Source organism: Dendropsophus ebraccatus, chromosome 9, assembly GCF_027789765.1.
Source record: "Dendropsophus ebraccatus isolate aDenEbr1 chromosome 9, aDenEbr1.pat, whole genome shotgun sequence".
Taxonomy (NCBI): domain Eukaryota; kingdom Metazoa; phylum Chordata; class Amphibia; order Anura; family Hylidae; genus Dendropsophus; species Dendropsophus ebraccatus.
In genome coordinates, this window is record NC_091462.1 from 100635456 (window position 1) to 100663117 (window position 27662).

General features: G+C 45.4%; 1 protein-coding gene across 1 annotated transcript; it reads right to left on the minus strand.

Annotated features, from left to right (window-relative positions):
• Positions 1–3253: 3253 nt before the first annotated feature.
• On the minus strand, positions 3254–27300 carry CIAO3 (cytosolic iron-sulfur assembly component 3). Its single transcript, XM_069984070.1, has 11 exons — positions 27200–27300; positions 24678–24773; positions 23985–24128; positions 23345–23477; positions 23050–23184; positions 20926–21044; positions 15735–15864; positions 15573–15645; positions 6258–6395; positions 5983–6140; positions 3254–5524 (listed from the first exon to the last, which is right to left on the minus strand). The coding sequence occupies exons 1-11, from the start codon at positions 27263–27265 to the stop codon at positions 5286–5288; spliced, it is 1431 nt and encodes a 476-aa protein (XP_069840171.1). The 5' UTR covers positions 27266–27300; the 3' UTR covers positions 3254–5285.
• Positions 27301–27662: the final 362 nt, after the last annotated feature.

Genomic DNA, 27662 nt, shown 5'->3' on the forward strand with positions numbered 1-27662 from the left:
TCCCGCTTTAGCATCCAAGATCTATGGAGCAACCAAATGGTGCGTTTACATAGACAGATTTATCTGACAGATTTTTGAAGCCAAAGCCAGGAACAGGTCATAAAGGAAAGGACTGAGATTTCTCCTCTTTTCAAACCCATTCCTGGCTTTGGATTCAAAAATCTGTCAGATAAATCTGTCCCACTCTGTCTCAAACAACTCAGGTCTTTTGATGGCAGGACTAAAACTACAGCGGTGTGTGTGTTTGGGATTATGTACTAGTGATTTGTAGTGGGCGGGTGTCTGGTGAACAGGTGATTGTCCAGGTTGCATTGCCAATTGCATGACTTTTTAGCTGTGATCACACATTGCCCTTTTCGTTGCGGTTTTAGAAAATTGCACAAAAAAAACACATTACTGCAACACAACAGGAACGTGTGAACAGGGCCTTCATTGTACAATGATTAAGCTTTGTTTACATCAGGCATGGGGAACCTTTACATAAACCTTCCCCCCAGTATGTAACATGCATGTATAGTTAGTGTATGTATCCGTTCCTCTTCAGGGAGGATTTTACCGTTACAGGTGTGTAACCTGAGAACAATAATGTAAATAATGTTCATTTTCACAATAAAAGCCTTTAATTTTCCATCATTGCTTCATGTATTAATTCCTCCACTATAGGAACCATACTGTATGTATATTGTCGGGGAAAATGCCATATTTAGGGAAGTTATAAAGAGGAGGGGTCCTCCGCAATTAGCCAGAATAAAACGGGGCTACTAGCAGCATCTCTTGCCTTGGAGGACCCAACACTTCCATACTTTATATAGAAAGCCCAGTGTAATACTTCATTTTCCCCCTAGAGGCGCTGTGAGGAGAATTTACGCTCCTCAGAATACAAAGTGATCAGCTTACTATCAGGGACTCCTTCAGGCTCCTGTTCACACCATATTCAGGCTTTACATCTGACTCTTCTGTGGGGAAAAAAAACCCCCATTATTTACATGAGAATGGACGACCATTAAGGTGTTAGCCAGCGATCTTACATGTGTTGGAAAACATGGACACTGCCTGAAAGAATAAGATATGGAGGGGAATATACCATCACATGGACAACCAATAGATCTGTGTGTGGATTTGTAAATTATTGCTTAAACCGGTTTATGGGCTTGTTGATCCAGAAAAAGACGAAAACCCCCTGTGGGCCAATTGTCTCATCAGGGGGGAAAATTCCTTCTTAATCCTAAATATGGTGATCATAATAAATCCCTGGAAATCTAATGTCCCTATACTAAGGCATGGGCGCACACACACTAACACCTAGTGTTATGTGGATGCAGTGTGTATGTACAATATGCCGCTATTGTTTTTGAAGTCACCGGATGGAAATGACAACTCTTCAAGCCTTTGCATGCACAGGCTGGATCCTTCATTAGGGTATGTCCACACTACGGAATCCCAGTAGATCCCCTGCCGCACGCATCTCTGCTGGTCCCATAGGCTTCATCCTATGGTTTGGCAGAGTCCGCTCAAAGAATGAACCCGCTCGTTCATCGGGCAGACAGTGGAATCTGCCAAACCATAGAATGAAGCCTACGGGACCACCGGAGATGTGTGTGGCTGCGAGCTGCGAAATCTGCACATTGATGTCTATTGGGCTATTCACACGATCAGAAGATCACAAGGACGCAAACCAATCCTAAAGAAAACCCACATTTTTTTGGCACATTCTCTCGTAGAAATCGGATTGTAACCTTCTGGCATCCGTATTTCCGTAAAAAAAATAAGGACAAGTCATTAGCCACATGTTGAAAGGTTAGGTTTCTAAAAGAAACGGATTTATGGAAATACTGATTCCCAATCCGTAGCTTTTAGTGGATTGTATGGGTGGATAGCGGGAGGAATCTACGGACATGAAAAAACTACTGGACTTGTGCATAAGGCCTCAGACTACTAAAGGGTGCTGATAAAGTTGTGTTTTGGAGGTCGTTCTAACTGGTCTCAGGATGTGTGTGCAGCATTTGTGTACTGTGTCAGTATCTATCCGACGTATGGGTTGTGCTGGTCCGATATGTCGTACAGGACACAGTAATGTTCTATAGATGGAACAGTTGCACAAGGAAAGAAATTCAAATATTTTATTGTTTACAAACAACTCAGAAACAATAACAACAGACACGAGAAACAGATCGTTACACAATCGGAGGTAGTCAGGGAGCTGAAGAGCACTTGTTACACACACTATAGACATCCACCTGAAAACTATGATTTGGAAGGTTGGAGGTGTTGACTCCCAAAGTGCAATGATTGATAAAGAAAGGAGGCAGGAACAACATCTTGTATTAGCCAATAAGGGGTTAATTTCATTGTTATATAAGTACATTACTATAGTCGTGTTTAAAATAGAAGTAAAGCCAGAACAGACAAGTGATTAAAGTTTTAGATGGATTTGTAGAACTTCATAATAAAGGGCCCTATTACACGGGACGATTATCGTGCGAAAAATCGCTATATCGTTCAAATTTAAATGATAATCTTTCTGCGTAATTGCAGGCAACGATAAAAAATTGTTCGTATATTTCGTCGATTTACATCTTAACCTAAAATTATCGTTAATCGTTCGCTGTAATTCCACATTCGTTCAGTGTAATTGCACATTGTTCATTGCTTTGCTGGGATCAGAAGGAATAAACGATCATAGTAACGATCATATCTAACGACCATCATTCTGTGTGATATGGTGGATTTCAGGTTAACGATAAACAATCTCTATTGACAGACAGCCTTAGGGCTACATCCCATTTTTTCAGCCGCCGGTAATCCAATGCTGAGCGTTCGGGTTCAGACAAACCAGTGCGTGCTTGAGGTTCGCTCATCTCTAGTTAGAAACTTATTAGCTTAAAGGGAACCTGTCACCCCCCGTGCCGGGGTGACAGGCTCCCGACCCCCCGTTAATGCCCCCTATACTCACCTAATCCCGCTTCTGGAGGTGGTCGGGTGATGAGGATCTCAGCCGCTGCAGCCAGGCGCGCACGCTGAGAGATGAGTCCAACACCCATAGAGAATGACAGGAGAGTCCAGCGCTCCGTCATTCTCTATGAGCGTTAGACTCATCTCTCAGTGCGAGCGCCGGGCTGCAGCGGCTGAGATCTTCATCACCTGACCACCTCCAGAAGCGGGACCCAGCGGGATTAGGTAAGTATAGGGGGCTCTAACGGGGGTCGGGAGCCTGTCACCCCGGCACGGGGGGTGACAGGTTCCCTTTAAAAAAGTGAAATGAAGTTCAAGGTTACATTTACAATTAAAACCACATTTTGGACACAAAGTATTAGTAGAAAAGAAAAGAAAAAAAAATAATACAAACACAAATCACTCTATGCATTAAACAAGAACCAACTGCTGCCTAGAGGAGAAGCTGCTGGAACCAACTAAAAGGATAATCCAGGACTAAAAAAGTATAACTTTCTTCCAGAAACAGCACCACTTGTGTCTTCAGTTTGTGTGTGAGATATTGCATCTCAGTTCCAGTGAAGTGAATGGAGTCAGGCTGTAGTACCACACACTAAGGACAGGACAAGTTATTTTTTCACTTTATGTTGATAGCTGTCTGATACCCATTTCTTTTAAATACTTTATCAGGATTCAGGTGAGTAAAACCAGCAATAAGGGGCAGGCTGGCCAGGACAGACCAGCCCCCAGTGGACTAAACCACCTCATACATATCTAGTAAACTACAAAGGTCCCGCAAACTGCCGCAAGGATCAAGGTAAGAAACGTACCCTCATCCACAGCGCCCTGTGTGCTATAGGGACATATCAGCTTGTTAGATGCTTCTAACCTGCCGATAGTACGACTATTAGAGGCTTAAAGGGAAACTATGAAAGGAGACCAGTAGGCCTTCTTTAAGACCTTGAGTGCCATGTCAACCCATAATCACCCTGCAATCTTATCACAGGGTGTAAATGGGGTGACTGAGTAACCACTTAGAAACTGCAGCCACTACTGACAATGACATCTAAGTGGCTGCAAGCAGAGTTACCTCTGCTCCCAGCTGTTAAAAGAGAGTATCAGCTGTAATATACTGTGTATGGAGCAGAAACACCTCCTGAACCTATTTCACACACTTTATTGAGTCACTGCTGTAAATGTACAGCAGAGGGATTATGGAGTTGTATAAGATTAGACAAATATGGCTGATTCTTGCAGAATCTGGTACTGTAGTACTGACATGAATAACGATGAGCTGCAATGTTAGATACAAACCTAGGACAATGGTTGTATGGATTAGAGAAGAAAGCAGCTATGTTTTTCTATCCTGGTACAACTCCTTTAAAAATGGTTGTCCCAGATTAAAAAAACAAAAACAAAGCCAGTATCTTCAAAAAATAAAAACAGTGCCACCCTGTCTTATGGCTGTTTGTGGTATTACAACTTCGTTCCATTCACTGATTGGCAATACCACACAGAATCAGTGGACAATTGTGGTGCTATTTCTGAAGAAAGCAGCCATTATTCTAATCTTGGACAACAACCCCTTTAAGCATGAATACATTACCACGTAATACCTTCTTCCATCTACATGTGTCACTGTGGTCTACATCCAGTCTGTAAACACTAATGACTCGTTCGTAGTCGAGGAATTAGGTATATTAAGTATATAAATGTATACATTCTTGTTGCTATATCTAAGCCACCTTCACGACTTAAGCAGTTCCTACAATTGCTGCTTCTATTGTTTTAGAGAGAAAAGCCACAGCCAGAGGTGTCTGACAGCGGCTTACCCCTCCTCTCACCATGCAGAACACATGAACATATCTAACAGGATTGGGTGAGATAGAAGTCCACCGAATGAACATTTGGCCGACAGCTATTGAACATGTATGTGCTTCTTTAAAGAATAATACAGGTCTCTTCCCATCCTAAAATTAGTGATAATAGAGAACAATAGAATAAATAATCTACAATAGTAGGAACCAATGGGTATAGAATTCTTCATGGGTCCATCAGAAAATATACTGATTCTATCTGGATTTTCAAGGTAAAAAGTTTAATAAAATGCTGCCAGTACTGGGTCTAGTATCCCCCGGACACTGGAGACTGTAATATTCTTACATTTATGTGAGGAGAAAAAGAAAGGCTGTGGTTACAAGAGCATTGTGGTGGGATGAGGCGGCTGTACATACTCAACCACCTCCGACAATTCATTCCATTAAGGCAGTCCTGTCCCATGCGGTTACACGGGATAAATATGAATTCTAATATCATCCTGATTTTTAACTTGAAATGTCATTGATGTCTGTAAATCACCATTTTATACTGAGGCCAGAGGTGATCTTCTCTACGGCGTGGTACTGTGTGTGCAGCGCCCCCCTCACCCCGGGGCCGTCCTGCCCTCCCAGCCACCGCTCATACAGCTCCTTCACTATGGCATTCTGCTCCGGTGATTCCGTCCTGACAGACGTGTAGAGCTGCTCCACCCTTTGTAGTAAGTCCTTGCCGGCTTCTCCTTCTGCTCGGATTTGGCCTCCTCCATTCAGACAGCCTGAAATAGAAATAACCTCAGTTATCTGGAGGCAAATGTCTGTACCGCTCCTGCCAAGAACTGTGCCCTAGGTGCATATCCTTGCTGCAAAATAGCTGGATCATCCCAAAGAGTGAGGTATTACCAAGAAGCCAGGTGTGCCATACAGTGAAATGGCAGCTACCCCCCCCCCCCCCAAATGGCATAAAGCGAGGTAACAACTAGAACCCATCCATGTCATAAAGCGAAGTAGCAGCTAGAACCTGACACCTGCTATGAAGATTTAGTGGTGTCCAACCTGTGGTTCTCCAGCTGTTGCAACTCTACAATTCCCATCTTGCTTGGCCAGACAAAGATTTGATTTTTCAAGCAGGATTAGAATTTGCCACAGGCACAGGTTGGACAGCCATGATTTTGCGCCTATTATCTATAATAAACATTGCTTTGAGGCTGGTGGCCCTCTGAGATGGAGACGATACCTGAAGGACAGGCCATCACCTCCACATAGTGATAGGCACACCGTCCTCTTTTTAGCTTCTGCATCAGATTCTGAATATTCCGGAAGCCATAAGCCAGTGCGAACTGCAGCAGCACCTCCCCGTCTCTCTCCAGCGTCACCTCTTGAAAGTCTTTGTTCCTAGAAGGAGTAAAGCATCTCTATGGGTAAAAGTATTCAACAGCAACAACAGGGGTGGTCACCACTACCTGCCCCCACCAATAACACTTATAGACAGATGATACTAGAGGCTCTTACTTTAGAGGTTTGTACTTTATCTCATCCACATGGAGGCCAAAGAGTTCTTGTGCCGCGTATCTGAATATATGTTCTAGGTATCCACCAGATCCTCCACCTTCATGCCCCAATGGTTCATTGTCCACCGCACTGCTGAACCTGCAAGGATGTAATCCTTAATATCCAAGAAAATGGCTTATTCTTATCTCACCTATCTTGTCTATATACAATACATATACCATAATGTAACTGTGGTGGTAGAATACATAGCCCAAGGGATTCTGCTGGTGGGGTAACTATGTGTATACATTACTTATCCTGTACTGATCCTGAGTTACATCCTGTATTATACCAAAAAGCTGCACTCACTATTCTGCTGGTGGGGTCACTGTGTACATACATTACATTACTGATCCTGAGTTACATCCTGTATTATACTTCAGAGCTGCACTCACTATTCTGCTGGTGAGGTCACTGTGTACATACATTACATTACTTATCCTGTACTGATCCTGAGTTACATCCTGTATTATCCTCTAGAGCTGCACTCACTATTCTGCTGGTGAGGTCACCGTGTACATACATTACATTACTTATCCTGTACTGATCCTGAGTTACATCCTGTATTATACCAAAAAGCTGCACTCACTATTCTGCTGGTGGGGTCACTGTGTACATACATTACATTACTTATCCTGTACTCATCCTGAGTTACATCCTGTATTATACTCTAGAGCTGTACTCACTATTCTGCTGGTGGGGTCACTGTGTACATACATTACATTACTGATCCTGAGTTACATGCTGTAATTCTTTTTATTAGAAAAATATAAAACTTAACAAGTATAACTACATAAACATAAACGCGGCTCCATCAGCCATAACAAAAACAAACACAAAGCTTTCTGCTTATAACAAAAACAACAAATCAATAAATTCTGAAATAATAATATTTTCTATAAGGAAATCATCCCTCACACCTGCCTCACCCGGCCAGTCCAGCTTCATAATAAAACACTAACCCCCCCCCCCCCAACTTACCCATAGTAGTAGTATTACTACCCCACCACCGCTACTACCTACCCCACACTCACACCTCAGAGAAATAATATAATAAAGACACTCTGTCTAGACCAAAACCAAAAATCTATAACATGCTCTTCTGAGCCATTCTCGGCTGTAACCTAACACAGTCCTAATCTGGACTTTTTTTTATTTTATTTTTTCTATATATTTTTTATTTATTTATTTTAAATTATAAACACGGACACACACACACACACCTTACCCTGCAAACCCAACACACAAAGCCCCCTCCCACACACACACACACCAGCGTAATTCACCCACCAAGCTCCACAAGCCCCCCCCCTTTTTTCAGATACATAACTCCCGTCCAACCACCACACACACACTATACAACTTTAACAGTTGTAAAAAGATCCCAGTACCAACTTAAGAATATGAGGTCCGGCTGCCTTATAAGACACAAATAAATAAATAATAATAATAATAGTAATGCAAAAATAATATATAATAATAATAATAATAATAATAATAATACTACAATAAAAATAATAATACAAATCATAAAATTACAGCAACCATATTCTAAATATAAGCCCCACTTCCCACACCTCAAATCTGGACATGAGTCTGGGTCCTTGAGTTCAGTTCTTGTCTCTCAGTGACCCATGCCAGAACTCCAAGTACCCATCCAGGGAAAAAGCACACAACCCCCACCTCCCCCCATCACCCCACCCAACCTATCCTATACCCCAGAACTTATACAATAACTATAATTGTCCATAAGGCTTATCCAGCCCTCAACTTACCAAACTACCTAAAAATAAAATATGCACCATAACAATATCCCGTAACACCAACACATTATGACATAACAGCAAGGCTCAAGTTTGGTAGCCTGTAAGCCCTTTACAGTTTATTACTTGATAGAAAACAAAAAGCTAACGTGTCATGCTTAGCCCCCCACCGGGATCGGAGTATGGCAGACCGGGTACCATAATTTATAACCTTTCCCGATCCCGACCTGGGCAATCCCTGAGAGCCAGAGGCTTCTGGAAATGGGTCAACAGAACCCTTTGGTCAAGGAACTTCCTTGACTGAGTCCTGATCTCCCACATTCCCAGACCCCACCGACGTATCATCTTCAGAGTCGGGGTAGCGTAAGCCGGAAGATATCCATGGGGCGTACAAAGGTCCTTCACTCGCCCTCCTGTCTCCCATTCCTGGAAGAAAGGCCGAAACCATTCCCTACAGGAGAATACCCACGGAGGAGCCCTCTCCTTCGAGAGGTTTGCGATGTTAGCTTTCAAGAAGGTGTTCACTAACACCACCACTGGGTTCACCATAGACAAACCCCCAAGTCTCCTTGTGCGGTACGTAACCTCTCTCTTGACCAGGTTCGGCCTATTCCCCCATAACAGCTGGAAGAACAGGCTGTAGATCCTAGTATAGGAAGCCTCTGGCAAGATACATACACTGCCCAGGTAGATAAACAAAGAGAGCAGGCACGATTTGATCAGGTGTACCCTTTCCCTGAGAGTCAAAGACCAACCCTTCCACTGGTCCACCCTCTGAGTGGCATTCTGGAGCCTACCATCCCAGTTTTTAGTGGGGTAATCACCCTGGCCGAATGTAATGCCTAGGATTTTTGCCGAGTCTTGGGGCTCTGGAAGGGTGTCCAGGAGATCAAACTCGGGATCTCCCCCTCCCAGCCAGAGACTTTCGCACTTATCCTGGTTGATGCTGGACCCAGATTCCTCTGAGTAGCGGTCCACCTTCGACATCACCATATCGACCTCCTCTCTCGAGGACACGAAGATAGTGACATCATCAGCGTACGCTACCACTCTCAGGGTGGCTTCCGGCTCCTCCAGGCTCATCCCAACCCCTGCCAACGGTCCACAACCAACCCTCCTAAGGAAAGGGTCGATCGCGAACACATACAACAGTGGGCTCAAAGGACAGCCCTGGCGAACACCAGACCCAACCTCAAAAGAGCGGCCAGACCAACCGTTCACCAGCGGGAAAATCTTTGCCCCTGCATACAAGATCTTAAGCCAATTAACAAAGGTATCTGGCAGGCCATATCTCAGGACAGACCAGAGGTACTCGTGGTTCACCCGATCAAATGCTTTGGCCTGATCCAGGGACAGCAAGTACCCCTTCCAAAGACCCGCACTACTCCGCTCCACTGCCTCCCTGACACTAAGGACAGCACTTAAGGTGCTTCGGCCTGGAACAGAGCAGTGCTGAGCCTCCGAAAAGAGCCGGGGTGCAAACTTCACCAGCCGATTAAACAGTATCTTGGCCAGAATCTTCCTGTCCGCATTGAGAAGAGCTATGGGCCTCCAATTCTCAATGCGGCTCGAATCTTTACCCTTTGACAGAAGAATCAGGGCTGACCTCCTCATTGACCTCGGCAGAGTGCCCGAGGAAAGACACTCATTGAAGACCTCGGCCAAGAGGGGAACCAAGAGGTCCCTGAAGGTCTTATACCACTCAGATGTTAAGCCATCTGGACCTGGTGACTTCATCAGGGCAAGCCCTTCAATCGCCAGTCCAACTTTCTCTTCCCTGATCTCTTCTGCCAAAACATCAAGAGAGGGGTCTACCCCTGGCTCAGGAATGGTTTCAGCCAGGAAACCCGATATTACATCCCGATCTAGATCCTTCCTCCCCAAGAGGTGTGAGTAAAAGGATCTGACGACCTCCAGGATCCCTGATCTGGACCTGTTCAGGGATCCCGTACTATCAACCAGTCCAGTCACGATCTTACTATTCACTGACATCTTACAGTTTCTGTAGGGGTCGGGTGAGCGGTACCTCCCGAAATCCCTCTCAAAAACCAAAGATGCGTGCCTATCATACTGACACCTCATGAGCAAGGCTTTCACTCTGGAGATCTCCTCTCTACTACCTCCAGTCAAGACGAGATGCTCGAGTTTCCTCCTCAGGCCCTGATACACACGATACCTATTCAGGGACCTGAGGCTTGAGAGCTGGCGGAAGAACCTCGCAACCCGCTTCTTGAATATCTCCCACCACTCTGACTTACTACTACATAGGCCCAGTAGAGGTACCTGACTCTGAAGAAAATCCTCAAAGGACTGTCTTACCTCTGCTTCTTCCAGGAGGGACGAATTCAGCCTCCAGTAGCCTCTACCCATCCGGGGGGTCTCTGAAACATTCAGGGAAAACAAAATCAGACAGTGGTCGGAGAACTCCACCTCAACCACGGACACTGCGGAAGAGACGGCTTCCTCCTTTAAATAAAACCTGTCTAATCTAGACCTGCAGCTACCTCGATGATAGGTGAAACCTGTCTGGCCCGAGGGGGTCCGGATGTGGGCATCCTCTAGGCGAGCTTCCCTAATTATACTAATCAGGGCCATGCTATCATAAGCCAGCTTGTCTTTGGCGCCTCTCCTGTCCTGAGACCTCGTGATAGTATTGAAGTCTCCACCAAAGACCACCTGCCGACTCGTAAAAAGAAAGGGCTTAATCCTCATAACAAGGCTTTTACGGTCCCACTTAGTCTGTGGGGCATAGATGTTAATGAGCCTGAGCTCTTGCCCCTTCATGAGGACATTCAAGATCAGGCACCTCCCCATTTCTAACTCAATAACCCGTCTGCATTCTACAGGAGCGATAAAAAGGACCGCCACCCCACTATACGGCTCAGCCGCAAGAGACCAGTGTGAAGGCCCATGCCTCCACTCTCGCTTGGCTTTTACTAGCAAGGCTTGATTTGTCAACATGGTCTCCTGCAAAAACAAAATGTCGGCGTTAATACGACCGAGAAAATCAAAGGCTGCAAATCTAGCCGTATCCGACTTAATGCTGGCACAGTTAATGGATGCCAGAGTCAATGGGGTGAGTGCCGCCATCCTGAGTGATTGAGTTAAACAGCCTTACTTATTTACTTTTTCCCTTTCTTCTTACCCCCCTCCCCATCAGAGGATGACCCTTTAGACTTTTCTTTAATCCTTTTTAAGGATGTAGACAAATCCATCCCTGGATCCTCATCTCCAGACCCTGGGGCCACCTGACCTCCTGAGGAAACTGCCTCTAGAGGAGCAGGCTCGGCGCTCCCTGGAAGCTCCTCCAACTCCATACCCCCTTCTCCAAGGGTCTGGTACCTATTGGATAGAACGATCAGAGGGGGGTTAGTCGGGTCTTCCTTAGACACATGGCCCGTAACACCAGAGGAGGATTTAGAGGAAGCACCAGACTTCCCTTTACCCTGCCTCCTTTTGCCACACTAAGGTCTTTCATCTTGCCATTTCCCACCATCCTCATCCAAACTTTCATATTGGGAGGAACTTGAGGAAACGGCCCTCTTGGCTTCTTCCTTACGAAGTCTCCTCATCTTTTCGCCTAACTCGGTATCCCCCAGAGCCTCAGCTGTTCTCTCTGATCCAGCGCCAGGAGCAGGACCACTGACTACTCCTGCTACCAGTGAACTTCCAAGGTCCCTGCTCCTTCTGCGCTTCTCCTTTTGCCTGAGCTTAGAGGGGCTCTTGTTTTTCACCTTCTTCACTGGCCCTGGTGCCCCTTCTCCTCTGCTGGTTCCCTCCCCAGGTGAGGCAATCTCGAGGCTCTCCCCATCCTGAGCGGCCACAGCATTGGAAAATGAGCGGGGACACCGGCTAAACGGGTGACCAAGGTCACCACACAGGTTACAGCGAATCCGGCCACAGCTGGCAGCCAGATGACCCTCCGCACCGCATAGTGCGCAAATCAGCTTAGTACAATTTGCGCTAAAGTGGGTGGGATCACCACACTTGTGGCACAGCTTCGGCTGTCCCTGGTAAAAGACTTGGACTGTCGCGACCCAAGAAAGCAGCCGATGGTATGTGTGTGACAGTGTTTCCTGAACGTCGGAGACGGACGGAAAGCGTCCAGGCCCCAGACCATATGCCATGCTCATCCAGATTTTTCTTGGGGACATCCGTCACTTCCCCAAACCTGCCTAGCCAGGTCATGATGTCATAGCAAGAAAGTGACTCGTTACGCGTCAGAACGGTCACTTTCTTGACAGAACTCTGACGGGATTTCGCTGTAAAGGCGGTATCCCGCCACATGGGCTCATCCTTCACCAGCTCGTGGTTGGACCAGAAGAGCTCAAGTCCCTCTGGCTTCACAAAGCTGATGTCGAATTCAGAGGTACCGTAGGGATGGATCAGGCCAAAGATGTCATTTGCCCTTAATCTCATCTGGAAGAGAAGCTCCACCACCTTTGCCCTGGATGGGCACGCATCACTGCCTCTCCATACCAGACGGACCACGTTCCTGCGGCCTACCTCCTGCCCATTTGTAGGGAGGGACCAGGTTACCTCCCCATTTTGCTCTCGGAAAGCCCCAAGCCCATGTCTTTCTATATAGAAGGACAGGTCGACCTCCCGCCCCTCTACTTGAAACGTTCTATCCCCTTTACGCAAAGCCTCCAGGAGGCGTCGTTGTAAGTTACCTTCCCCAGGGTTTAGAGATGAGGATCCCCTAGGACCCCCAGCAGTGACATTTGCATAGCTCCTAGAAGGAGCGGACACCACTGGGGGGGCAGCCGGACCACTCCCACCCGACAGAAACATTAGCAGAAATAACATTTACATTTGCAGAATAGGAACCATCAGTGGACACAACACTGGAAGTAATCTCCTCCTGCCTAGCTGTACTGGACTGACCCGGGTGTAATCTGGCTGGTTTTAATATATTTCTGCTGCTGCTGGCTGTCACGCTGGCATCCTTGGGCTCATAGGACTTTGCAGCAGTCCTCCCTTTGAGAATTTGGGAGGAAGCTACATTGTCACTGTGTTTGCCCTCAGCCTCAGCCAATACCCCTGCTTCAATTTCTTTAACAGCCAGCAGCATTGCTAGGTTTGTATAATCCGCACTATTGTCATGTCCATGTTCCTGTTGTACCAGCCCGGTAGCTGCCAAGGTGTTTTCTTGTGAAACGCCAACAGTTTTTACTTTGTCTTTAGCTCCGCCCCCAACAGCCCCACCGCAGCGCTGCCACTGAGCAGGGACAGGCACCGCGAATGAAGCAGCCGAGAGCGTCGCACCAGACGCCTGGACACTCCCCCCTCCGCCTGCAGAGGAGCATCTCTCAGCGCCAGACCCGCTATGGGAGCCGCCTGCTCCCTTGTCTCCACTGCTGCCTGGCCGCCCGAGCTCCACATCTGCCCTTGGTGCCCGGGCACTCCCCCCCTCACCTGCAGAGGGTTGCCATCCACCACCAAAGCCCCCTGGTTGGAGGCATGCCACCTTGTCCGGCCCCTCGGCCGCCCCTACACTTGCACCAGCCTCACTACCTTGACAAGTGGGGCTGGTGCTCTCCGCCATCTTTACTGTTTTCTTCTCAGTGTTCTGGCCCCGCTCCACATTTGTAGAAGCAGAGACTGGCAGATTGCCGGGGGCTGCTTCCTGAACTGACTTTGCAGTCGGCTCAGAGGGCACAAAAGGAACATAAACAAGATTTACTTGCTGTGATGGTTTTTTTGGTCTTTTCTTCTTAGCAACTTTATCTTCACCCAAGTCCTCTCCAAAACTGAAATTATCCAGGTGCATCGGGGACTCCATGCTGACAATTTGGGCCATAAGCGCACCTCCGCCATCCTCCTCCTCACCAGCACTTTCATCGGATGATGGTAGCGCCACCTGTGCTGCAGGAATGCTGGCTTAGGATGTGTTCACACTCTGCACACTCTGTACTGGCTGTGATTCAGCTTCCCCGCTTGCTGCCACAGAGACCTCAGCTGATTCAGCTTCCATGTCTTGCTGGTCATCATCATCATAATCATCATCATCACCACTGCTCTCTTCATCTGCTGAGCAATCACTCTCATCCTCCTCTTTTTTGGGGGACTTCATTTTGGCAAATCTGTCCTCATTCAGCAGCTTTTCCCTGAAGACATCGCTGCCCTCCAGGATAACCATCCTCTGCAGCTCCAGCTCTCTCATCTCCTGTTGCAGAGACTTCACCTTGGCTGTGAGTCCAGGCTTCTGTTTCTTTGGGGCTGAGCTGGCTCTGTGTTTTGCAAACTTCAGGTCTTCTTTTAACCCCGTCAGCCTTTTTCCCAGCTGCTCATATTCTGCAAGCTTTGCAGCTATCCTAGAGCCATAGGTGGCTACAGACTCCCTGGGCCCCCTGAGACCCCACTGCTCCACCACCTGACTCTCCTGGGAGCCCCTCCATGCAGCTGCACCAGTACCCCATCTTCTGCTCACCTTGCTTGCAGGCTTTCCTTGCATACTTGGAACCCTGCAGCTCCCACCCGTCGCTGGAAGGGCTGGGTCCACATTGCTGCGAACCCTAATCTTCTTACCCCTCCAGCCGGAGCGCTGGCCGGTAGCTTACTCTCTACACCCCCCGCCGGCCTTGACCGGGAGGTGGAGGTCAGGGATCCATGCTGAAAACTCTCCCAGGAAGCTGCCACCTTCCTGGGGAAGCAGGTGGTAAATCAGCCTCTCTACTCCTCGAAGTCTGGATGTGTGGAGCTCAGGAGCAAACACAGACACACACAGTAACCACACCCTCCAGAGCTGCACTCACTATTCTGCTGGTGGGGTCACTGTGTACATACATTACATTACTGATCCTGTACTGATCCTGAGTTACATCCTGTATTAAACTCCAGAGCTGCACTCACTGTTCTGCTGGTGGGGTCACTGTGCACATACATTACATTACTGATCCTGTACTGATCCTGAGTTACATCCTGTATTAAACTCCAGAGCTGCACTCACTGTTCTGCTGGTGGGGTCACTGTGTACATAAATTATTTATCCCGAGTTATATCCTGAGCTGCAGTCACAATTCTGCAGGTATTAGAGCTGATAGACAAGAAAATATAAATCAGCTCACCAAATTTTGTTCAGATGGTGCGTATGGCTCTCCTGATTCCGAGCACGAGATACTTTAAATATTGCGGGCCGTATCCCGTATAGTCCAACATGAAAGAAGAAAATTCGTCTCCAGCTCTTCAGTAAAATCCAAAGCTTTATTTCAAGGCATCATTAAAAGTACAGGAATTTTTAAAAACACGCCAACGTGGCGTGTTTTTAAAAATTCCTGTACTTTTAATGATGCCTTGAAATAAAGCTTTGGATTTTACTGAAGAGCTGGAGACGAATTTTCTTCTTTCATATTAGAGCTGATACCCCAACTTGCAATACTCTGCAGCTCTTGGCTGGAGATTCTCTCTCTGAATAGTTCTGAATCAAGGGCCACAGAGTTTAGCAGAGGACAGCGTAGGTTTAGTATAGTTTCAAGGAGAATCTATTCTTAGAAAAAAAAAAAAGACTTACTGTGTGTCAAGGGGACAGGGATTCACATCCGGCAAAGACATTCCTTCCTGCTCCAGCATCCGCACCACCTCTCCTGTAATAAACATTAGCAGACGTCTTCATAGACCACAACACTGTAACCGTAGACAACGATGCCTGATGAGGACCGTGCACAGATCTTACCGGTGGTGATGACACAATCCACATCCCGGGTCTCATACTCCTGATTGAAGAAGTCCGGCCTTGATGCCTCCAGCTTCTTATCGTAACACGGCATCACAGTGACATGGTAGATCTGGTTTGGCTTTAGGTTCTGTGCCCATTAAAAATATGTGAGTGAGAGGAATTATAAGAGATAGATAGATAGATAGATAGATAGATAGGAGATAGATAGATAGATAGATAGATAGAAAAAAATCTGTATCTTTGAGCAGCACAACCAGCTGGTTCGATGTGGGTGACAGCGAGTAGCCGAGACCACGACTCCACCTTGATTATTTGTAGAAATTCCCACAGCACTCCAAGTTTGGCAAAAGCAAACGTGATTTATTGCATGGTGAAAACAGCACAACAATGACATTGTCTAGAGAGATAGATAGGAGAGAGAGAGAGAGAGAGAGAGAGAGAGAGAGGGGATAGATAGATAGATAGATAGATAGATAGATAGATAGATATCAAAACACAAATACCGCAGCACTCAGTGAAGATTTCTGGCCCGGTGCCGTAGCTCACACCCCGATCCACGGGTGTCTATATAAATATTCAAAAAGTAACCGCAGCACACAGGACTTTGGTGAAAAATAAATCTGTATTGGTGATTAATCCATACAAACACACGGAAAAAGTAAGCGACGTTTCGACGTCTCAATGACGTCTTTCTCAAGCCAGTGAATACATTTCCAAGCAAACATGTGATTTATATATCCTGTGCAAAGCAATTAATGACGTGTTCATTTCACACACATGATATTCAAATTAGCTAGCGTGAATAAATATATATAAATAATAAGGGAACAACAAGTTCCAAAGTGACAAAGTGAATATATCTTATATAAGAATTCATAATGGTCAACACAATTATATACAAATATACAAAATGAAAAACATATCGGAGCAGTTGTGATTCCCTCATACGTCGTGATCAGCAGCATCAACCTGGAAATGGATACTTGAACCGCACGCCGTAGGTGGAACGCACGGCCATCTTAGATTGCACCACCAGAGATGTAGCGTCCTGTTGCTAGAGTAACCAGTGACGTCAGGGGTAAACATGATTGGAGTGTATAGTAGCTTATAATGTACCGTGAGACCGACCTATTAACACATTCATCCGTTCTCCCGTGTTGTACGGTGGACAGCGCCCACTAAGACAGTATCCACCGTCTCTGATGATCCATTCGTGGGATGTCCGCGGATGTCTGTGGGGGCTCAACGGTATAGGTGATTGTTCAGACCATAGATATCTCGTAAGTACTAGCCAGGATCCATAATGTCTCGGGGTGTTAATAGATGTTGATGCTGCCGTTTCACTACTTCTGAGTTGTCACTTATTCTGCTCCGAGTGATAGGCTTTCCAATAGTTCAATCTGAAGTAATGAAATAATGAAAATTTGTATTAGTATCATTATAACTCATAACAAATATATCAAAATTAATATTATTGTTCTCTGTTAAAATGTATTCATCATACTAAGATGTGTCAGCAACTGCGCTAATGGACAGAACTGCATAGTTCAAGTAGCATTTCAGGCATGATATTATATGGCATAATTTATTTAATGTAACAATATTTAGGTAGGATTTTAAACTCCACATTCAATCCATGGGGTTTTAAAGAATTAAGCCGGAATATCCATTCCAATTCTCTACGTTTTAACATAGATATGCGATCACCCCCCCTCCATGGTTGGGGGATGTGATCAATGTACATCAATTTTAAATCGCTCTCTCTATGTCGTGCCTCTATAAAATGTTTGGAGACTGGGAGATCAAGTTTTCCTTTTCGTATGGTGTATCTGTGTTGTGTTATTCTGGTTTTGGCATCATAAGTGGTTTCCCCCACATATATCAGATTACAAGGGCACCATAGGACATAGATAATGTATTCAGTATTGCAATTAATGAATTTGTTGATTCTGTATGTCTTTCCAGTGCCCGGATGTACGAACACCTGTCCTCTCTGGACATATCTGCAGTTGACGCAACTACCACACGGGAAACTGCCCACGGTGCGAGGACCTAAAAAGGTAAGTACAGTGCTGTTTATCTTTACATCGGTCTTAACCACTATATCTCTAATATTCCTAGCTCTCTTATAGGACATCAACGGTCTGTTACTCAGAGTGGAAATATGAGGGTAGCTTTGTTCTATGATGTGCCAATGTTTATTGATGATTTGAGAGATTTGTGGGCTAAGTGAATTGTATGTAGATACATAAGGAATCCGTTGTTCACTATGCCTCCGTGTTTGTGTAGTTAATAGTGTGTTTCTATCCATGGGTTTAACTGTCTCAATGTGCTGCTGTATCAAGTTTCTAGGGTATCCCCTTGTTTGAAAATTATGAGCCAGTAACTCCACTGATTGGTCCAATTTGGTATCCTCTGATACAATGCGCTTTGCTCTCAGAAACTGGCTTTTGGGTAGACCACGAATCATCCTAGGAGGATGATTCGACTCATACCTCAACAGTGTATTCTTATCTGTATTCTTCACAAATAAATCAGTTCCTAGTTTGTTCCCTATTTTGTACACTCGTGTGTCCAAAAAGGAAACCTCAGATGATGAATGTGACATGGTGAATTGTATGTCTCTGTCAATGGTGTTAAGGTATTCCCAAAAATCCATCAGTTGTGATTCAGTGCCATTCCAGATGATGAAGACGTCATCTATGAATCTGAACCATCCCAGCAAATACTGGGCATGGTCAGATCCATAGATGTACGTCTCCTCTAACTGCGCTACAAACAGATTTGCGTAAGTAGGTGCCACCGGACTACCCATCGCGGTACCTCTTTGTTGTAAATAGTACTGTTTGTTAAAGAGAAAAAAATTATTAGTCAGAATCAAATGTAAAAGCTCTAATAAAAAATTTTTTGACAAGGAGGTGTGAAAGTAGTGTTGTTTTTGGACACACGAGTGTACAAAATAGGGAACAAACTAGGAACTGATTTATTTGTGAAGAATACAGATAAGAATACACTGTTGAGGTATGAGTCGAATCATCCTCCTAGGATGATTCGTGGTCTACCCAAAAGCCAGTTTCTGAGAGCAAAGCGCATTGTATCAGAGGATACCAAATTGGACCAATCAGTGGAGTTACTGGCTCATAATTTTCAAACAAGGGGATACCCTAGAAACTTGATACAGCAGCACATTGAGACAGTTAAACCCATGGATAGAAACACACTATTAACTACACAAACACGGAGGCATAGTGAACAACGGATTCCTTATGTATCTACATACAATTCACTTAGCCCACAAATCTCTCAAATCATCAATAAACATTGGCACATCATAGAACAAAGCTACCCTCATATTTCCACTCTGAGTAACAGACCGTTGATGTCCTATAAGAGAGCTAGGAATATTAGAGATATAGTGGTTAAGACCGATGTAAAGATAAACAGCACTGTACTTACCTTTTTAGGTCCTCGCACCGTGGGCAGTTTCCCGTGTGGTAGTTGCGTCAACTGCAGATATGTCCAGAGAGGACAGGTGTTCGTACATCCGGGCACTGGAAAGACATACAGAATCAACAAATTCATTAATTGCAATACTGAATACATTATCTATGTCCTATGGTGCCCTTGTAATCTGATAGATGTGGGGGAAACCACTTATGATGCCAAAACCAGAATAACACAACACAGATACACCATACGAAAAGGAAAACTTGATCTCCCAGTCTCCAAACATTTTATAGAGGCACGACATAGAGAGAGCGATTTAAAATTGATGTACATTGATCACATCCCCCAACCATGGAGGGGGGGTGATCGCATATCTATGTTAAAACGTAGAGAATTGGAATGGATATTCCGGCTTAATTCTTTAAAACCCCATGGATTGAATGTGGAGTTTAAAATCCTACCTAAATATTGTTACATTAAATAAATTATGCCATATAATATCATGCCTGAAATGCTACTTGAACTATGCAGTTCTGTCCATTAGCGCAGTTGCTGACACATCTTAGTATGATGAATACATTTTAACAGAGAACAATAATATTAATTTTGATATATTTGTTATGAGTTATAATGATACTAATACAAATTTTCATTATTTCATTACTTCAGATTGAACTATTGGAAAGCCTATCACTCGGAGCAGAATAAGTGACAACTCAGAAGTAGTGAAACGGCAGCATCAACATCTATTAACACCCCGAGACATTATGGATCCTGGCTAGTACTTACGAGATATCTATGGTCTGAACAATCACCTATACCGTTGAGCCCCCACAGACATCCGCGGACATCCCACGAATGGATCATCAGAGACGGTGGATACTGTCTTAGTGGGCGCTGTCCACCGTACAACACGGGAGAACGGATGAATGTGTTAATAGGTCGGTCTCACGGTACATTATAAGCTACTATACACTCCAATCATGTTTACCCCTGACGTCACTGGTTACTCTAGCAACAGGACGCTACATCTCTGGTGGTGCAATCTAAGATGGCCGTGCGTTCCACCTACGGCGTGCGGTTCAAGTATCCATTTCCAGGTTGATGCTGCTGATCACGACGTATGAGGGAATCACAACTGCTCCGATATGTTTTTCATTTTGTATATTTGTATATAATTGTGTTGACCATTATGAATTCTTATATAAGATATATTCACTTTGTCACTTTGGAACTTGTTGTTCCCTTATTATTTATATATATTTATTCACGCTAGCTAATTTGAATATCATGTGTGTGAAATGAACACGTCATTAATTGCTTTGCACAGGATATATAAATCACATGTTTGCTTGGAAATGTATTCACTGGCTTGAGAAAGACGTCATTGAGACGTCGAAACGTCGCTTACTTTTTCCGTGTGTTTGTATGGATTAATCACCAATACAGATTTATTTTTCACCAAAGTCCTGTGTGCTGCGGTTACTTTTTGAATATTTAGATAGATAGATAGATAGATAGATAGATAGAAGGGGGGGAGAGAGAGAGATAGATAGATAAAGATAGTAGAGATAGATAGATAATAGATATGAGAGATAGATAGGAGATAGATAAATAGTTATAGATAGATAATAGATAGATATATGAGAGAGAGAGAGAGAGAGAGAGAGAGAGAGAGAGAGAGAGAGAGAGAGAGAGAGAGAGAGGGGGGGGGGGGAATAGATAGATTTTCACTTTTTACCTTTTCCTTTGTGAAGTAGTTCTTCACCAGCGATCCCATCACTTGTTGCGGAGACTTGATGACACTGATATATGGGATAATAAAGGAGCCATGAGTTTTCTCGGCATAACAAATCCAACCTAGAAGAAGTAGAAGTCAGTGACAGCTCCTCTGATCTTTGCATACTGGGGGCAGGTTTACTAAGGGTTCTTTTAAACAGCCCCTGCAAGGACGCAAATGAGCGCTGATCAGCCACATCGGTGCTTGTTCGTAATGCCTTTACATGGCACAACAAATTGAGCAGCCAGGCTGCGGCCATGGAACCTGACAACACAGATATGTATATATCCATGCTGTCAGTTTCCAGATCCCACAACACTGCATACTTAACATCCGCAGTGCTGTGTCATCCGGCATCCCACTCTTTGGCTCTTCTGTCCTGCTCTCTGGCCCCACCTCCTGCTGTCCTGCTCTCCAGCCCCGCCTCCTATGGCTGTCAATCATTATGCAGGAGGCAGTGTCCTAAAAAGGGAGCAGAATGCCAGATCACACAGCAGTGCACTAGGTATGCAATTACTGCTTATTTGATCTGTAAACTGATTTCCCTTTGCTATCAGCCGCACATACCCTGTTGACACAGGAAGATATGAGGCTTATAGTGATAAATTTTTACCACAATCCAAAAAATGTGATCAGCCGGGGATGAGCATTCTCCTTGTCCTCAGCTGATCGCAGTCACTTTTAGACAGGCCAATTATCGTCCTAAGGGTCAGCAACACTCCTGGCTGATAATTATCCGGTGTATAAAGCCCTTAACACTGTTTCATCCTTTGTGAAATCTGGGGCATCTTTAGACACGTCAGTCCAGTTACACCACCCCCTGGCTGATAATCCTCCTGCGTGAAAGGCCTTTAACACTGTGAAATTCTCAGTGTTTCATCTTAAGACGCGACAGTCTAGTTACACCACCTCCAGGCTGGTTTCCATATGCAGCAAATTTTTAAAGGAGAAGTCTGGCAAAAAATTTTATTAAAGTGTTGTATCGCCCCCCAAAAGTTAAACAAATCACCAATATACACTTATTACGGGAAATGCTTACTTATGCACTTACTTACTACACTTACTACTGCATCGAGGCTTCACTGCCTGGATAACATGGTGATGTCACTTCCTGGATAACATGGTGATGTCACTTTCTGTATAACAACGTGATGTCACTTCCTGGATAACAGCGTGATGTCACTTCCTGGATAAAAACGTGATGTCACTTCCTGGATAAAAACGTGATGTCACGACCCGACTGTGGCTGTGTGGGCTGTGGCTGCTGGAGAGGATGATGGCAGGGGGATGCTCAGTGTCCCTCCAGTGCCCTGTGTCCCTCAGTGTCCCCCTGCCATCATCCTCTCCAGCAGCCACAGCCCGCACAGCTCTGGGAGTCGGGTTGTGACATCACCATGTTATCCAGGAAGTGACATCACCATGTTATCCAGGAAGTGACATCACCATGTTATCCAGGAAGTGAAGCCTTGATGCAGCAGTAAGTGCCGAGAAAAAAGCACTTTATAAGCATTTCCCATAATAAGTGTATATTGGTGATTTATATAACTTTTGGGGGACAATACAATACTTTAATAAAAATTTTCACCAGACTTTTCCTTTAAGGGAAGCCATGCCGCTTTTAGACGAGTTGCACTTAGTGTCTACAACGTATAATATGTGGGGTGCACAGTATGTCAGTTTTTAGCTCATCCACAGTAAATCTGCTGTATTGTCTGATTATAATACACCGCCAATGTACATGGACTTAAGCCGAACCTGAGCTACAGCAGGTGGCGCTATGGGGTGGGGTTGGGGGGGGTACTTTCTTCCTCATCATACAGGTATAATTGAGGGAATTGTATGGTCAGACTTGATCTTCTATATTAGTTTGTAGGGTCCAGTAGTGTAATGCAGATACGGGCAGACTGTAGAACAACCTTGTTGCAGGGTCCTTACTGCAGTAAAAGGGGACATGGAGCCCCTAACAGAAGGAAATTCCGGGCATCACCAATGTCAGCTGCATCAGGAATAAAACAATGGAGGATATTTCCTTTTTGTCTCCTGGATTCTCCAGTCACAGTATATAATAAATCCATCTCCACGTACCTGGGCAGGCTGAGGCCAGCATGGGCAGGGCCTTCTTATCCTCCTGCTGTCTCTTGTAGCGCTCTATAAACTCTCGCTGACTTTCCAACAGGCTAAAGTTCCTGGAGAAACTGGTGTCAAAGACATAATGGACCCCTGCAGAGTGAAGGAGACATAGATAGATGCCATGCAGGATGGTGGGAAGCTCAATGACAGGCGCTGCTGTAGCAGGGGCCACAATGGCTGCCACTCCAGGTCATAGTACTTTATAGGTAACGGTCTACAAACCCCTGTGAGGACTTATCTGGCTTCTTACCCAATTGTTTGAAGAACGCAGTCATCTTCTGTGCGGCTTCCTGGATATTGAGGTTAAACTTAGTGGCCAACGAGGCTCGTGACTGTGGAGAGATGGAAACCACCACCAGCTTGTGCTGCATGGGATCCCCAACCTGAGGAAGAGACAGAATATGGTCACTGAATGTGCCACAATACCAGGACTGAATATCCTGCAGACAACTATATACAATATACTATAATGCTTTCAGAAACAGCGCCACTTCTGTTCTCAGTTTGGATGTGGTATTGCAGCTCAGTTCCACTGAAGTGAATGGAGCTGAATTGTAATGCCACAAACACCTGAGGACAAGGGTGTTGCTGTTTTTCCAAGAAAGTAGCTGTGTTATTTGTAAACCTAGATAATGCCTTTAAAACGGCTATTCCCATCTGACAAAGTTACCCCTATCTATGGTATATACTATAGGAGATCATCATGGGGGATCCAACCACTGAGCTCTGACTCCTCTATTCTAATTTCACATTCACAGAGGTCCTGGAAGCTGAGATATAAAGTGGACATCTTAGAAGATGTAAGATCTTTACTGCAGTGCTGCTATAGTTACCCAAGACTTGGACCCTGTCAAACAGCTCCTCATATCTCAGCTTCCTATAAACACTACCTTATTTTGCTCCAGTATCTTGTAGAGCTCCTCGTGGCTCTGCTGGGTGATGAGGACGGTCTCTGCGGAGGTCACACATCCACTGCAGGCCAGACAGTCGTTCAGCGTGATCTTTGCCTTCTCCAGCTTCTGGGAAGCTCCATCCTGTAGGTTAAACATCTCCATCAATGGAAAACTTGCACTGAATAATCCTAGAAAGGTGTCAGCCCAGGCACGGGGAACCTTCGGCCCTCCAGCTGTTGCAAAACTACAATCCCCATCATGCATGATGGGGATTGTAGTTTTGCAACAGCTGGAGGGCCGAAGGTTCCCCATGCCTGGGATAGCCTATAGACCCACCAGTTATTGTAACACAATTCCCATCAAGCTCAGACATTTAAAACTTTGGCTGTCCAGGCATGATGGGAATTGTAGTTTTCCAACAGCTGCAGGGGTGCAGGTTCCCCCTCCCTCCATTACACATACAGCCCATTGATTTTAGTGGCCGCTGTGTAAAGGTTCATGAGCGGCTTCCCTGAACAAATAGCTCTATTATGGACATTCTGGACAGCCCCTTTAATAGACACTGACTCCATATACATGGTCCAGGCAGCAGTGTTCATGGAATCATTGGTGGTCTCCCCACACACAGACCCGGCTGATATGCCATAAACTTTCAAAACTGGGAAATCAATCCAATCTTATCATCCTCACCTGGTTGATTTGAAAATAACTCCCATCATCCTCGATACGGATCTTGGCAGCTCCTTTTCCAGGTTTCTTTTCTACCTTAACTGGTTTGATGCAATCCTATAGAAGATGATACAATACATTTACTGTGTGTTCTTTCCTCAGCAGAGTTACCTGTGTATAGCTTCCATGTACAGTGGACGGTATCACCAGGAGGGGTAGTCCTGTCACAGACCACAGGATATACCATACACTTCCTGAAGTAGGCTCCATATGATACATATACTACACAAGTAGACAGCCATCTGCTGTCTGCAGACCTGCCATCCTCGAGTAACGTCCTCATGTTGTAGAAGCATGGATGCAGAAAGTATACACCTTTTTGTGTGGCAAAAATGTATGATCTATCCTCAGGGTAGGTCATCAATACCAGATCAATGTGGTGCCAACATCTGACACCCTGCTGATCAGCAGCTTAGCAGAACAGTCATACACAGTGAGCGGTGATGGCAGCACAGCGCCATACATTGTGTAGTGGCTATGCTGGGTTACTGCAGTCACTTCAGTGGTAGCTGAGCTGCAATAACCCAACATGGCCACTACACAATGCATGGCGCTGTCTTCTTTTACTTCTACTCTCTTTATATGGGAGCAATGCAAGTGTCTGGCATTTTGCTGATCGTCGGATGCTGGGTGTTAGGGTCCTTTTACACAAAGATTATCTGACAGATTATCTGCCAAAGATTTGAAGCCAAAGCCAGGAACAGACTATAAACAGAGATCAGGTCATAAAGGAAAGACTTAGATTTCTCCTCTTTTGACATTCATTCCTGGCCTTGGCTTCAAATCTTTGGTAGATAATCTTTCTGTGTAAATGGACCCTAAGCAGCCTACTGATCTGATCCTGAGGATAGGTAATCAATCATTTTTTCCCATTAAAAGAACTTTACTTTTAGGGATTTTTTTTGTTAATGTGCAGGGATCTCGGCGCCACACAGATTTTTACTAAACTTCACTGTGTACCCCTCATATTATATGGATATACAAAAATATGCTCAAGACTAGAATATCCCCTTAGGATGGGCTGTCCTAATGTGATAACTCTTCTTAGGCTATGGTTACATGGCAACTTAGGGCCCTATTCCACGGGCCAATCAATAATGCAAATGAGCGCCTATCTGCTAGATCGCCGCTCGTTTCCTGGGCCTATTCCATGGCACGATGATCGTTTAGCGAGGGCTGCAGGGACATCGGTACCGATGTCCTTGCAGCCCTTTTACCATACATTACCTAGCAGGGCTTCTCCTCCGCTCAGTCTTCATCCCGGTCCCACTCGCAGCATCAACTCCAGAGCGGCCTGACTGAGCTGTCAGGCAGCTCAGTCAATCACTGGCGGCGGCAGTCCTGGCCTGTGATTGGCTGAGCGGTCTGACAGCTCAGTCAGGCCGCTCCGGAGTTGATGCTGCGAGTGGGACCCGGGGAGGAAGACTGAGCGGAGGAGAAGCCCTGATAGGTAATGTATGATGCTTGAATCGTCATTCGCCCGCCGTGCATCGCTATTCCACGCAGCAATGCGCGGTGGGTGACCAATGATTTTTGGTTTGGGCCTAAATAAACAATCAGCCGATGACACGATGATCGGCTGATCGTTTTCTCTATTCCACCGATTCGCCCGATTATCGCTCCCTGGAATAGGCCCCTTAGTCCAGGACCATGGTCATGCAGCCAAAGATGGTTGTGTTATGTTCCAGGATCATGCTGCATAATAGTTAAAGGGGTACTCCAGCAAATAAAAATTCTTTCAAATCAACGGGTGTCAGACTTAAATAGATCTGTAATTTACTTCTATTTAAAAATCTCCAGTCTTCCAGTACTTATCAGCAGCTGCATGTCCTGCAGGAAATGTTGTTTTCTTTCCAGTCTGACACAGCGCTCTCTGCTGCCACCTCTGTCCATGTCAGGAACTGTCCAGAGCAGGAGAGGTTTTCTATGGGGATTTGCTACTGTCAGGAGCGAACTAACAACTGTAACAAAGCCTCAGCTGTGAGAAGGCTTAGGGCTGTAGGTCTTCAGCCTCTTGATGGCAATGGCAGTGCTTCCATTCACTGACAGCAAGCAGAAATCTCATCAAGAACTACAAGTCCCAGCATGCCCTGACCTTCAGCAGCAGTGAGGGATGCTGGGAGTTGTAGTTTCACCTCACTGAAGACCAATACATTATAGAAAGGAGGAGGCATGTATTCTAGGGATACAGGAAATCTTACCCCCCTATTAAGTTGTAAAATGGACTATTCCAGTATTAATATATACCTGTTTGGATTAGTTCTTCTCCAGCTGTAGCAAAACTACAACTCCCATCATGCCCTGACAGCCGGGCATGATGGGAGTTGTAGTTTTGCTACAGCTTGGTAAAGGACACAGTGACCATGTGATAGGGATACAATGTCACGATATGACGCCCCCTGTATCTGTCACACGTCTCTGACTGTTGTCACTCCATACCACATATAGTCAGTAAAGGACCCCCCCCCCCCAGCTCTATATACCTGCGAGGGTCCTATATAGTCATCCAAATCAGTCAGCTGCAGCACCCCACTGAAATGAGACGCCATTTCTGCCACACCGCCGTAAAGCGACCGTCGCGACGCTCGTGGTCGCAAAACCAAAGGCTGCCACACTGCCGTAAAGCAGCTCCGCCCAGCAGCGCGCGCAAGAGCAATAGGTCTGTGAGGGGAGCGAGCGAGCGCGGCGCGGGAGAAGAGCCCGGTGCATTCTGGGAGCTCCTGCCTTTGCGCCTATAATGAAAGAATAAGAATTACCTCACAGAATTAAAGGCTAAAGTAGTCTATACCCACAAGGTGTAAAAGTATGTACCCCCCTTACCTAAAGTGATGCCATGGTGGAATTTATGTGAATTTGCATTGGCAGGATTAGAAAAACCTGTTTTTCTCCCACACCCCCAAGAAATAGCGCCCCCCTCAGTTTGTATGTGGTATTGCGGCTCCATGA